General features: G+C 40.5%; 1 protein-coding gene across 4 annotated transcripts in view; it reads left to right on the top strand.

Annotated features, from left to right (window-relative positions):
* KIF13B (kinesin family member 13B) overlaps positions 1-15,172 on the top strand; it is a 124,171-nt gene that overhangs the window by 96,199 nt on the left and 12,800 nt on the right. For all 4 annotated transcript variants that reach the window (XM_085218276.1, XM_085218274.1, XM_085218275.1 and 1 more), the window contains 2 exons: positions 5,235-5,352; positions 6,167-6,300. In XM_085218276.1, the coding sequence (XP_085074402.1) occupies positions 5,235-5,352; positions 6,167-6,300 (252 nt within the window). The remainder of the gene's footprint in view (positions 1-5,234; positions 5,353-6,166; positions 6,301-15,172) is intronic.

Here is a 15,172-nt window from a genome sequence, read left to right as displayed (position 1 = left end):
CAAGGCATCCTTTGCTCAGGATGATAATGGGGACTGACGCAGGGGCTCATTCCAAAACTGGTTCAGTTTCCATAGAGAGATGAATGGAAGCTTTTGTAATGACAGTGAAATGTTAATCATATTCTTAAATGTTCCTGTAGCACACGTAAAGCACACTGGTGATAGCATCTTATGTATTTTAGAACTGAGGATCCACAAATGACTTCATTTTTAGCTAAGTTAGGTGGCTTTTGTCACTTGGAGAGCAATTCAGTGGAAAAAAAAGAGTTTTCTCCAGCACTGATGAATCATTATTTTCCCAGGAATTTTTGTTTACAAGTGACTATAAGAAGCTGATCTCTAACAAGTGGTTTATTGTATCACAAGAAATGCCAGTCCCAATATAGTAATTGCATAATAAATTGGATATAGGACTTACCTGCCCAGCCTATTTATGTTAATATTAGTGGACACCTTTACTTGTTTCACAGTCTTCCTCTCTTTAACTTCTATTCCATTACTTCATTTCCCTCTCCAATTTTATGTTATCATTCCTGGCGTTGTTGCTGCCTTTACTGTGGATCTTAAGCTACATAGGAAGGCCTCTCTCATGTCTGCATGTAAAGCACTGTTCATACTGGGAAAGTTGTGAAAGTGGATTCTGCTTCAGTTTTCAGCAATATGAATGGCCAGAACACATTCTGTAATATATATATATATATATATATATATATATATATATATAAAACAGAATATATTTAAAAAGAGTTAGCATAAGATGTAACAGTGGTGTAGGTGCAACTAAGGTAGGTAGACCAGAATTATGACCTGGGCTCATTGTGCAGTCATAGCTGAATCTTTCTTGCTACATGTGGTCATACTCCCATGAAAAGCCAGAAAAGCCTCATTCCAGGCACATTTTGACAAAAACCTAAGAAATATCTCAGTGTATTCACACCACAGAGAGCTCCCAAATATCAGGTCAAAGATTCCCAGCATTTAAATAATATCAGTTGCTTAGACTTAAAGTTTAGGTGTTTCAGTTAGTAAACACACAAAGCAGTAAGAGTGCTATATGGCATGCATATCTGAAATTTGGGAACTGTTTCAATGTAGTTAACAATTCTTTTCTTTTGAGAGATTGAGACAGGTTGTATTTCAAACCAACTAAGTAAAATCTTTCATTCATCAACTGCCTTTTACCTCTCTAGATCTTTAGCACAACACTCGACAACTGAAACAGTTGTTCCCAGTATTTTCTTTTGTAGATACGTTTCTCTTGTGCTGCCATGATTTACCTACTTTATAATGGTAAATCTGTAACAGTCAACTCAGAGTTGAGTGTCATATTGTCTCTAAACGTATGTGACCTTCAATGTAAGATGATAATTATTCTTCTCTAAAGCAGATTATTTTTTATTTGAAAACCCAACATGTTTTAAGTACCTGGCCAGACAAATACTATTTTCAAGTGCACATTCCTGCTTGCAGGGCCAGTGTTTTATTTAGTCTGGTAAAATACTTAACATTATGCAGGAAATGTAGTCATCTATAATGTGAAGACTGAAGTAAAATTTCTTAAAGAGTCTAAGGAAAATAAGTGTTTGTTTGTTTACCTAAGGAAAAAGTCACTACATCTTGCCATTCTTTTTGTACAAGACGAATCCTATGGAAGTGTTTTACTCCGTTTCATATTTACTCTCATTTTTTTGAATCACTCTTCAAACAGGTCTAGAAAGCTGATGTACTTGTCTGAATGATTTCTGTTGGAACAGTCAAAGAAGGGCACTTCTGACTCAATAAATCATGATTCACAAAATGATTCAGTTGCTCCTTACCTACACTGAGTCAGTGTTCTAGTAAGTTTGTAAGCTTTCCCCACACAGTCTATTTTTGATATCTCTGTGGTACATGGCCTGTGGGTAGAAAATTATTAGGACCTACCACCTTTGTCCATTTGTCTTTAGTAAGAGGGTCATCATCATAAAAAAAAAAAAAAAAAGCTTTGCTATGTTGTCCAAAAAGAAGCCTTCAGATGCTTTCCCCTCTTCCTGACACCACCATCTACCAGGCTAATGTCATTACCAATCCTAAAAGTAACAAAACCAAATGGGTTTTTCACAATTCATTTAGTCTTGTGACCATATCCCACAAATATTCTACTTTCTGTAAACTTCTTTAGTGTCACTGAGCTGGTGCATCACAGGAGAATGAATTATGCTGAGATTTACCTCATCTGGGAATTTTGGCTCTCCTGCCAACTTAATCCATCAGTGGAAGCCATCAAAGTAGACTTAAGGAAAAACTCAACATCCCAAGAAGGAAGACTTTGAGCATAGTGTAAAATCAGTGGAAGCTTCCACTCTGGCTTTAAACACCTACTGCAGGACTTCTAAACTACTGGGGGTGCCCACTGTTCAAGGTACTTGCCATGCCATTCCATGCTCTCTGCCACTATCCCCACTATTGGGGCTGGATATACCTGGAGGATATTCATAAATAGTCGTTTAACCTTAAAAAAAAAAAAAAGCCTGAAACACATTCAATCAGCATAGCAATAGGAACGTGCTGGTTTGAGCACTCCCACTTGTCTCTCCTATAGCCTGGTTCCCCTAGGAGACAAAGTAAAGAGAGAAATTATTAATAGTGTCCAAGATATGGTTCCTGAAGTACAAAGATGACTACAGTATCAAATACAAATACCAGGTTGATCTCCTGACCAATGTTACAGCATATAAAAAAATGATAACCTTAATCCAGACCCCAAAAATGGTAAACAGCATAACAGAGAACATACATAACAAGTAAGGTATTTAGTAATATGGGTCCATGAAAAAACTCTGAACAATCTCTGGAAAAAGGGTGGATGTGGACAGTGATAGGACAAGGGGTAATGGTTTAAACTGAGACAGGGGAGGTTTAGGTTGGATATTAGGAGGAAGTTTTTCACCCAGAGGGTGGTGAGGCACTGGAACAGGTTGCCCAAGGAGGCTGTGGATGCCCCATCCCTGCAGGCATTCAAGGCCAGGCTGGATGTGGCTCTGGGCAGCCTGGTGTGCTGGTTGGTGACCTGCACATAGCAGGGGGTTGGAACTGGATGAGCATTGTGGTCCTTTTCAACCCAGGCCATTTATCATTCTATGAAAAGGAAAAAATAACATTATGATATTAAGTTATTCTACCACTTAGAATTTAACACACTCTGGTCAAATCTGTTGTTATCTCAACCCGTTGAGTCCCACATTGGGCACCAAATGGATGCACTCCAGGTGTGCACCCATCACTCAGCAACAACCAGCATATATATCAGTGTGCTGTTATCACTGTCTCAGCTGAAAACAGGACGACACAGTGAGGTCACCTAAAAGAAATCAGCACCAGTTGAAATGCAAGATGGCAAAACCCACAGTAAGTGGCTTTCTGTGGAGTGCAGTAGGAGAGATTGTTTCATAGGAGCTTTTTGTGGAAAGAATTTTCCAGACATAGGCATGAGTTTTTGATTTGTGTAAGATGTAAGAGTTGCAGGTCAACAATGACACTTAAGACGGGAGGTTTAAGGTATGGGTAGAAGAGTTCTGTCATCTACAGTGATAGAGCAGGAAGCTTTCAAGGAGAGCTTAAACTCCAAAGTCCTCAAAAATACAAGACTAAACAAACCCTGGTGTTGCTGCTACTCCCAGCCTGAGTTACATCAGTTCTGACATCCAGGCTGACTGCCTCCAGTCAACTCAGACATCCATTACCCTTTAGGTATCCCAAGTGTTACTTCACAGAGACAGAGCCTGTTGTCTCTACATGTAATAAAATAGCTACTCAAGGTGTGAAGTGCTGCTCTGCAAAAGTGGACGTTACTTGCTATTCAAAGCAGGACAGCTTCTTTGGGACTGGCTTATAGATCCAAATGGAAACGATTTTTGCTCTGAGCTGCTCAGTGTGACCTTCAATCCATTGGAGAAATCTATTCCTTCTATCCTGGCTTATTTATTATTTGTGAAACATTCATGACTTCAAGTTACAGTTGAGATTAGTTTAGCTGCCTGTCATTTTTCTGTTTCAAGGTCAGATTATTTCCTTTTTTTCATCACTGTGAAGCTTCTTGAAATGGTGTATTTCCCTTCTCTTCCATCCAGAAAAATACATAAAATCTGTGGTCATGAGTGCAGCAAGTCTCCACCCATAGTGCATCCTTTCTGTTAAGTTCACTGTGCCATCTCATTGTGCAAGTGTTTACAACCACGATTCAGATACAGACACCCTATAATATAGAGAAGTAGAAACCATAGCATAACTTTTTACCAGCAGAGTGATCAGAATTCAGTTTATATCAGTTTGGTTGCCTTAACACCATCCTGTCTTCGCAGCTTTTCATTTTGAAAAAGTGAAACTTTTTCTTATATTACAATATGATAGAGATAGGAAAATATGACTCTGCCACTTAGAAATTCATGCACTGTTGTGAAGCGATAGCTTGGGGATTCTCTCTATTCACCAAGAAACTGTCACTGAACTGGTCACTGGTTGTCCCTGGTAAGCTTGGGGTGCAAGAAATAGAGTAATAGAATCAGTAAGGTCATAAAATACCTCTAAGATCACCAAATCCAACCCCAGCCCACCCCACCGTGCCCACTGCCCACATCCCTCAGTGCCACATCCCCACGGTTCTGGAACATCTCCAGGGACGGTGACCCCACCACCTCCCTGGGCAGCCTGTTCCAATACTTCATCACTCTTTCTGAGAATAATTTTTTCTTAATATCCAACCTGAAGCTCCCCTGGGCCATAACTGACCCTAGGCACTAAAATCCAGCCTTCAGGTCTAAGGTCATATTTACTTTCTTATTCTGAGCTCTGTCTGTCCTCACCCCTTCTCCCTGACCTTCAGCTGGACTCATGAATGCTTCCTGTGCAGATACACAAAATATTTAGGAATTTGGGGCAACAGAACTGTTGTATTATCACCTGGTTGTACCATACCCAACTCCCATAAAGTGTCTGCATCTCCAACACAGTTCAGTGCACTGTCATAAGTCTAAGGTCTCTAGGTAGATTCTTCCTGTGCCTTGCTGCAGATGGGAGCTGAGGGTGCTTATCTTAGCAGGACTGGGTGTTTCAACTAAAAGTGCCTTGGGGAAGGGTCTTTCCTCAGCTCTGCACGTTCGTAACGTTTCAGAGGCGCTGTGCAAGCTGGTGTGGTGTATAAGTCTTGCTGATGGTGTGCTAACTTCAAAAAATACAACTTTTTTTTTTCTCCCTAGGGTCGATGGGAAAGTCAGCAAGATGTATCCCAAGGTGTCACAAACTCCAGTAGGGGCATTAGTCCAACTCGTACCTCTCTGCCAGGCTCTGGGCAGCAGAACCACTCCCCTGATGCAGGTAAGGGCTTTCCTGAAGCTAAGACAACTCTCATAAAGATGGAATGAAGTCACTCCATCATTGTCGAAGCTAAGCAGCTTTCAGAGATACAGATTTCTCCTCCAAAGCAATGTCCATGCAGCTCCCTCTCTGTGATAGGCATCTTTAAAGTTGTCTTAATGTCTTTGTCATTTCTGAAGATGCAGTCTTGATCTCAGAAGCTCAGTTTCTAAAGCCTGAAGTTATCTGGGCTCAAAACATGTATCTCTTAGGTCATTAAAACAAGACTAGAAGCCTACTAATGTTTTAGGAAATAATTAGCACTGGAGTTGGAGGGCTATTTTGCAGCAAGTGTGCCTGATGTATAACTGAGAGTGGACTGATACAGAGTGAGGGTTTCTTTCTAACTAGGTTTTCTCAAGGGAGAGTATTAAAAGCAGAAGTGCTGTCAAGAAGAGTTGAATGTCCATAAGTTTTTTCTTTTTAGTTTGAAATTCCTCATCTTTCCCTCTCAGTATCTTTTGTAATTGTTAGCAGAATTTTGTGTTGTCAGCATCTTTTTTCAGTTCTGCTGGTTATTTGTTTTTTTTGCTTCTTCAAGTTGTAAGCAGTTCTATGTTTCTAATGGCAAACAGCAAACTTTTTCACATCGTGTGATGAAAAAGACTTCCAAAATTACCCAAATTCATATATCCTGTTCTAGGGAGGAGCAAACACTCACTGCTTTTCTTTGGCTAATGCACTGCCTACTGGAAGATGTAGTTCTAGAATTAAAATGATAACAATTTTTTTCACCAAAAGCATATCTGTTCACACTGTTCCATTTTTCTAACAGGTCTGGGTAGCCTTGCTGCTTCCTACCTGAATCCTGTCAAGTCATTCGTGCCTCAGATGCCAAAGCTGCTGAAGTCTCTCTTTCCTGTTAGAGACGAGAAGAAGGGCAGGCAGACCTCACCTCTTGCACAGCAGGTAAAATTTTAAATGAAATTGGCTGTGCAGTAATATTGATGAGTGCTGTTAGGCTTGCAACAGAGCACTGTTTTATTTGCTGCTGCAGTGTAAACCCAACTCCGAGTCATAGTAAAGCCTTGTGATGCATTTCCCCTCCATCCTGTGCAGAGATAGTGGAGCTGTTAAACTTATTGATACACTCAACCCACATAGCTTTTTAGAAGTGCCAAGTATACTACCAGCATGATTTATGGTAATACCATTTGCAGCAACAATACTCAAATTTATGAAGTGCACTTAGTGTTGTTTGTGTACTGCCAAGTGGAAAATGTAATTCTATTTTTAATTCTTTATTTCATTTACCATCTTCCTTCTCCCCTATCCCAGCTCAGGTCACCCTTTTCTACCTTCTGCTATGTACAGTTGATTTTGTTCATTTGCTCATTTATTCCACATTCCAGAGAAGCTTTGATTTTTTTTGATTCTGTGCTGCAAAACTTCATATGCTCCATTTGTGACTTTTGTGCAGTGAAAGGTAGCTTATGCATGGTCAAGCTGACTGCAAAACTCTACTATCTCCTGAAGAAAGCAGATGAAATAACAGAATCCCACTATAAATGATACTTTCTTCCTAATTTGAGAGATTGTCATTTATTTATAAAGAAAGAGCCTTCTGTGTAAACCTGGAATAATTAAAAACTGTTATGAAAATTAGTCTGGAGGCAGATCTCACTTGCTGAAGTGTATGGAAGCCCATGTGGTCCATGCCTTGTTAAGCATTCAGCTAACTCTTCATAGACAGAAACTTCATCTGTAGTTTTGGAGGCACGTTTTAGGTTAACATAGATCTTTCCCATCTCTTCATGCGTAGACAAATGTTTTAGAGGATGTCTTTCTAGAGGATGTCTTTCTAAAACAAAACAACAAAAAAATAATCCCCAAGCAACTCCTTTTTGTGGTTGGATCCAGGCATTCTGTCCTGTTAGTTGCTACAGCTGAAGAACTAAGCTGAGGGGGTATGCATAGATGGTAGGACCAGATGATCTCAGAGGTCTTTTCCATCCTTCATGATTCTATGATAGCAAGGAATTATTTTGTCATGGCAGAAGTACAGGAAATAGTCAGAAGATAAATAGGCCAAAACCAAAGGCTTAAAAAAGCAATTAAGTTTTAGTGGAACTTACGATAGATATAGTACAAATAAAAATAAAGCAAATTTAGAACATTCTTAGTTTGACCATGATCATTTCTCTACGAAGTAAAATGAGCAAGTTTTACTCCCAAATGTCAACTAACTTTGCATTTCACATTTTCATGTGGCCTTTTGCTTACAACAAGGTCAGTGTAGAATCTGAGATCATGAAACCTAACACATCTGAGAAATGGAGCTGATTAAAATGAAGACAGTGACTTCCTTAAAGGTATTTGGGTATTGGAAGATGCAAATAGGTGCTCTTTACAATTGCACTCAGAGCCTTTCACCACTGCTTGAATTCTCACTGAATCAATGAGAGCTGAGCTGAGAAGCGAGGCCCAATTTCCTTCCTCTAGTCTAACCACCTGTTCCCACTCCTTCCTACTGTTCAAGATCACTCTTGCAGTTCTTTGCCTTCAAGTTTTTATACTACAAAGCTACCTACTTCAGGGAATTTTAATTTATATTATGGATTACTATGGAAACTCAATCAGATCACGATCAAAGCAAGTTTTAACTAGGCAGGAATGCTATTTCTGATTTAAGGAAGTAAAGCTAATGTATAAACAGGAGTGCATGATGTTTCAACGCATGTTACAGGTCAGCCTGAAGTTTTCTCTGACGACTGAATCAGTATAACAGAATGAAATCTCTAAGTTAGTTGTTGCTTGTACTTTTGTAATAGAAGTCAAGTCAAACAAACCTCTCTGATTTCAGATCTGTATAGATATTCTTCAAAGCTCTCTCAGTAAGCACATGGCTTCTTCACTCTTGTTAGAAATCACAATGGGCAAAAGAGCAGAAACTGAAGGAGCTGTTCCAGAATTACCTTCCTCCAAGCAGCGCAAGAAATGAATGTGTGATGTAGTACGACTGGCTTGAGCATCCTAGAGTCATAGAATCAGTAAGGTTGGAGAAAACCTGTAAGGTCATCCAATCAAACCCCAATCCATCCCCACCATGCCCACTGTCCCTCAGTGCCACAGAGTAAAAGGGTTGGTGCACATTAATGTGACACTGAAAAGCTAATCAGCGTTTCTTGTAATCCTTCTTGCTGCTTCCTTATAACTGCTTGAGGATGCAGAAGTGGTTGCAAGCGTTAAAAACTGGCCAGAATTCCAGTGGTGGCAGTGACAAATGGCTGTGTGCTCGGGGGCCTGCAATGGGGTCAGTGCTTGGCAGTCAGCTCTAACACCTTATCACTAACCTGTCCGTGTAAGACAGCATGCTGGTAATTCTTGCATGGCTGTGCCATAGTGCAGAGTGAGGAGGGCACAAAAATGACATTGCTGCATCTCAGAAAATACAGAACAGTACAGCTTAGTTCAGTGGAAGAATAGCACTTTGATACAGAGCGACAGGGGACAGAACTGAGTGTGCAGGAGGAGAGAAGGCAGTGAACTACAAAAGGCTTAACAGGGAGATGAAGCCAAAAGGATATTTCAACTGCAGTTTCAAAGGAATCTGGCCTCTTAACAGGGAATTGTTGGATTTCTGTGACAGTAAACAACAAATTCAGAGAGCTGAAGATGACTAAAGGAACACTTCTCAAGGAAAATGGAAGGATGTAAATCATTGTTACCTGGCTAAATGCAAATGAGCAGATAGGTGGTGACAGATTTTTGAACGTAAATACCAAAAAGTGAAGTGGGTCAGTTGGTTCCTTTCTCCAAGTTCATCAAACAACTCAAAGAATTTCCAGAGTTCTTGTCAAGCTCTCTTTTAAGTGCATATCTGTCGCAGCATTTGAGAGCATTTAACCATCTATTGTCATTAAAACCCACTCCATAAAAGTGCTGCTGACCCATATTGAACTAGATGGCTGCCCTGCTGTGCTATTAAATCCCTGATATGTTGCAGTTCAGCTGTCAGGGTTAGGTCCCTGTGCATGTCTGCTCAGAGATGCATCTTGTAGGCTGAGTCTCACAGCTGATTGAAGTGCTTTAGAGAATCATTTTGAAGTGAGCAGCTCTTAATTATTTCTGCAAGTTTGGAAGTGTAGCTCAGTTCATCGTGACCAAGCAGCTGTCCAAGTGGATATGTTACTAAATCACATCCCATGCAAGTAAACAGAACATGGAGTTGTCATCACTTGTTTTGAAAATACACTTCATTAGAAGTATCTAAGTATTTTAGCAATTTATTTCAATTGCGTGCTGTTGCTTGGGATCAATCTTAAAGTAGAATAAGAGAATCATGATATTATTAAGGTTGGACAAGAGCTCTAAGGTCATCTAGTCAAATCATGAAGCCATCTTCACCATGCCCACTCATCATGTCCCTCAGTGCCACCTCCCCACAGTTCTTCAACACCTCCACCAAGTAAATGAGCGCATGTAAGTTATCGTATCATCTTGTTGAGATGGTCTTTCCCAGTGCTGTTTTTGTTTGTAGTTTCAGAAAGGCAAAGCCATGCCAGGCAAGGTGGTGGCAGCTAACAAAATTGCTGTCTTTGACCTTCTGATGCAAGTTTAGTAACTAATCTGGAGAATAATGAACCGCAATTAATGAAATCTGCTCTCGTATTCAAGTGTGTTTCTCAGACAGCACATAAAATAATTGAAAGAACTTCCTGCTCTCTAATTAGTTAGATTGAATTAATTTGGCATAATAGGATTCTTTATGTAACTAGCAGAACAGCTTCCGATGAAGCTGTTTATGTACCTAAAAGATTGGTTTCTGAAGAAGCTGTTTATATACTTTTAAGTTAGAAAATGCCTATTTTATCAGTTATCTGCTGCCTTTCAATTAATTGCCAGTATTCTGTAAGTAAAAAATAATTAAAAAAAAACACAACAGTTTAAACCTTTTTCGGATTACTGCAATTGCTTTTTATTTTCCTAGTCTATTCTTTAAAAAGCTTAGTAGCACAGTGTGCAAGATTTAAAGCCTTGTCACTCCTTACTGCTGATCAGGAAAAGTTTAAAATACTTGCTTGAAATATGCAGGTGGATGGAGAATCAGTTTCATCTATCTGTGCATAATTACATTATGTGCACGCTCTCAACGCTTGTCTCTTTTATTAAGGTGCTGAGGCTTTCACAGTGTGCACCAAGCAGAATTGCTGTTCTTTACCTTATGACCCTGTTGATCTCCAGGAACTGCCTGTATAATTACATTTTAGGGCATCGTTGGGTTCTGACATTAAAAATGTACATATTATATTTCACTTGCTGCTTTTTGACATTGCTGTGGCTAGAGCAAACTCTAACCAACATGGTTTGATAAGTGGTCACCTTCATACAATCCTTGTTGGATGGTCAAACGTCTTTCATAGCACATGACTTCCAAGAGAGATCTGGAGTCACAGCTGTCTTAAAAGGAATAAATAATCTCTTTGAATTTCCATGCACTAATCTAATTCACTTTTGTTTTGTGGTATAGAAATGCAGACGTGACGCGGGGAGAGGACAGCTCTCAATTTGTTCTTTCACCTTCTGGTAGAGACATAGTAATTAATCTAAAAAAAAAAAATGAAATGCAGTTAATGAAAAGCTTTCTGAATTGACAAAAGACTTTTTCTGGCAGTGGATTAAAAAATAGCAGTAGTTTCATGGGTGTATATGGTGCATCGTATAATTGCTAGAACATACATTCCTTAATCAAATGTAAATAACATGGCCTTGGAGAACCTTCTTTAAAATCTAGAAGGGTTTTTTCACATAAAGAGCCATTGGGATGCAATTATCAGTATAGTTCAACCAGACCTTCTGTGCCTGGCTAGGCTCATATGTGTCTAGATCTTGTGACTGAGCTATTTGTGTTTTGATTTCTTTATAAGTTCAGTTTTCCCTATCATCCTCTTTCATATAGCTTTTAATGAGAATGAGTATGGAAAACTGGCCTTTTAAACTGCTTAGTGAAAACCTCTGGAACTTCCTTGTGAACTAACTTGAAAATGGTAACAAATTGCCCTTTTAATCTTTCTGCCGGAAATAACTGCATAGGAAATGATGCATGTTTAATTCTGCACAAAGTACATTAGAAATGTGGAATACAAAAGTATTGTTACAGGCTAAAATGTTCCATGTTAGGAAGGTGAAATAAAAGGGTTTTAGTTTGGGTTGATATTTAAATATAGTTTCTTCAGGAAAAATAACCAACAAATAAACTGACAAATACAACTTTTGAATTTTGGATCTTCTTGAGGATTGCAGATTTTGTATTGGAATGACTGATGACTTTAAAATGATTTTAAAATAGGGAGTAAGTAGGAATATTGGGCCTGGATGGATCTTTATCACAGAATCATAGAATGGCTTGAGTTGGAAGGGACCCCAAGGATCACGAAGCTCCAACCCCCTGCCACATGCAGGGCCACCAACCTCCACATTTTAGAGCAGCCCAGGCTGCCCAGGGCCCCATCCAACCTGGCCTTGAACACCTCCAGGGATGGATGGGGCATTCACAGCCTCTCTGGGCAGCTGTTCCAGCACCTCACCACTCTCCACTTCACTGACTTTGTTCAGAATTCTTACTGAATTACTATGTGTCTTTTGAAAGTATTTTATCCTGACTGCTCAAAACTGAATTAAATCCACATTTAATGAAACAACTGTCATGCCCTGATGGAGAAATTTCCAATAGCTGTTTGTAAATGGTGATGTGAATGTAATACTGACAGACTGACAGTCCTTGAGCTCAGTCTGCAGATGGTAAGGCAGAGACAACAGCAGTGGACTTTTCTGATAATATCCTTATAGGAGTGCCTCAGTTATAACCTTGGCTGGTCTCGGAGAATGGGAGAGGTGCCTGAAGACTGAAGGATAGCCAAGGTCACACCATTCTTCAAGAAAGGGAAATTACAGGCCAGTCAGCCTCACTTCCATCCCTGGAAAGGTGATGGAACAACTTGTTCTGCATGCTATTTCCAAGCCATGGGGAGGTCATCAGGAGTAGTCAACATGGAAAAATGTCCATTTCACCAAGGGGAAATCATGCTTCACCAACCTGGTGGCCTTCTCTGATGTCATCACCAGCTGGGTAGATGGAGAGAGAGCAGTGGATGTTGTGTATCTTGACTTCAGCAAGGCTTTCCACACTGTCTCCACAACATCCTTGTAAGAAAGTGTGGGACAGACAAGTGGACAGTGAGGTAGATTGAGAACTGGCTGTCTGGCAGAGCTTGGAGGGTTGTGGTAAGCAGCTCAGAGGCCCATAGTTAGATGTTCCCCAGGGGTCAACACTAGGTCTGGTCTTGTTCAACATCTTCATCAATGACCTGAACAATAAGATAGAGTCTACTTTCAGCAAGTTTGTTGATGGTACAAAGCTGGGAGGATTGGCTGACACACCTGAAGGCTGTGCTGCCATTCAACAAGACCTGCACAGACTGGAGAGTTGAGCAGGGAGGAGCCTGATGAGATTTAAAAAGAGCATGTGTAGAGTCTTGTACCTGGAGAGGAATAACCACATGCATCAGTACAGTTTGGAGGATGACCTTCAGAAAGGCACTCTGCAGAGAAGGACTCTGGTATCCTGGTGGACAACAGATTGGCCATGAGCCAGCAGTGTGTGCCCTTGTGGTCAAGAAGGCCAATGGGATAAAAAGAGTATGGCCAGCAGGTTGGGAAGGTGATCCTCCCCTTCTGCTCTGCACTGGTGAGGCCACATTGGACTGCTGTGTCCAGTTCTGGGTTCCCCAGTTCAAAAAAGACAGGGATCTCCTAGGAAGAGTCCAGCAGAGAGTCTCAAAGATGGTGAGGAGCGTGGAGCATCTCCCACATAAGGAAAGTTGAGACCTGGGACTCATCTGTCTGGAGAAGAGAAGGCTGAGAGGGGGTATCATAACTGTTTATGGATATCTATAGGTTGGAGTCAAGTCATTGGGAGCAGGTTCTTTTCAGTGGTGTGCAGCAATAGAACATGGGACAATGGGCAGAAACTGGAACACAGGAAGTTCTGTATTAACACAAATAATTTCTTTTTTTTGAGAGAGACAGAGCGCTGGTATAGGCTACCCAGAGGAGCTGTGGTGTCTCCTTCTCTGCAGATGATTCAAGACCCTTCTGAGTGCCTTCCTATGGAACTTATTGTAGGAATCTGCTTTAGCAGAGGGGTTTGATTCGATGATCTCTAAAGATCCCTTCCAAACCCTACAATTCTGTGATTCTATGATTTCTGGAGCTTGGAGGGTAATTTTTGGATGCACTGGTCCACTGCTTACTGCATATTGCTTATTACCCAATGAACAATTTTCAACTGGTAAAATCAAGGCAAAGGGCTCTGCACTGAATCCATCAGCCACTGTCATCAGAATCATTTTACAAAATGTTTCATGACAGTGAAAGACTAAATGTATTTTTCTGAGTCCTTTGAAGAGGTTGCATTGTATGTATGTACTATATAGGATGAAAAAATCAATGTAGGGTTAATTTTAATGCTTCTGTAAGTGGAATGAGATACAAGTTTGCTTTTCGAGCTCACCAACATACCACATTGGTCTCTAGATTTCATAGAATCGTAGAATCCTTAGTGTTGGAAGGGATCTTTAGAGGTCATCTAGTCCAACTCCCCTGCAATGAGCAGGGACATGCACTGGTAAATCAGATTGCCTTGATCCAGCCTGGCCTTGAAAGATTCCAGGGATGGGACACCAACCACATCTCTGGGCAGCCCGTGCCAGTGCCTCACCATCCTCACTGTAAAAGTTTTCTTCCTTCTGTCTAACCTAAATCTCCTCTCTTTGAGCTTGAAGCTGTTTCATCCCCCAACTTGTATTGGCAGCGAGGGTTGCCAGAACCTAGGTGCAGACCCTGCATTTGGATTTGTTGAACCTCATGAAGTTCACCTGGGCCCACTGCTCAGCCTGTCTGTGTCCCTCTGGATGGCATCCCATCTGTCTGGTGCATCAACCACACCACGTGGCTTGGTGTCATCAGACTTCTCTCATCACTGATAATGATGTGGCTTTTGGTTACCCCAAAGCACATTCACTTTGGCCTCCAATCTGACCAGAAAATATTGTGCAAACACACTGAGAAATCCTTCTAAACTCATAGTACAAAGGAGCAGCTCCCAGGAAAAAGACAAATTTTATTCCATGGAGGTTCAAAGATGCTTTAAAGTCTATTGCTTTCATGTCCTCTCGTACTCCATGTTTTGTCAGCTTGGTGGAAGGAACTGTGCCAAGAATTATCGCAGTAAAGGGTCATGTTTTGCCTTTGCGTAAATGTGTCTGCTTTCACAGTCAGTATCTGCACACGTTTTATGACAAAATTTGGCTCTCAGTTCAGAAATATTTTGCATCCAGTAAATGCCTTCACAGATAGCCAGACACGTTGTTTGGAATATCCCCCCCGAGTAACTTCACTACATTTCCTAGCAAAGATTTGTTTTAGTACCTTTGCTCCCCTCGTGAGGGTGTTTCTGCCCATCTGTTTCTTGTCAACACCAAAGTTGGGCAAGTGCCACTTCTCATAATTGCTTTTTTCTCCATGTTTTTCTAAACATTGCTTGGCAAAGTTAACATAGGAGTTTGGAGATTTGTCATCCTTTCAGGAGGAGAGCATCATCTTAGCAATTGATGAGGAATGATTAAAGTGTAACGGGTGTATTTACTTTTTAGATTGCGTGGATTTACATGTTGCAAGACTTAAGGTGTTTGAGAGATAAAAGAACAAACAAACCCAACCACAAAGAACAACACTTTCCTCTGTTTGTTTGTTTTCAAGGGAGGAAAGGAAATCAAAGGCA

The sequence above is a fragment of the Meleagris gallopavo genome, chromosome 2, assembly GCF_905368555.1.
Source record: "Meleagris gallopavo chromosome 2, MGAL_WU_HG_1.1, whole genome shotgun sequence".
NCBI lineage: Eukaryota > Metazoa > Chordata > Aves > Galliformes > Phasianidae > Meleagris > Meleagris gallopavo.
The sequence above is the reverse complement of the archived record's forward strand: the minus strand, read 5'-3'. Positions and strand labels throughout refer to the sequence as shown.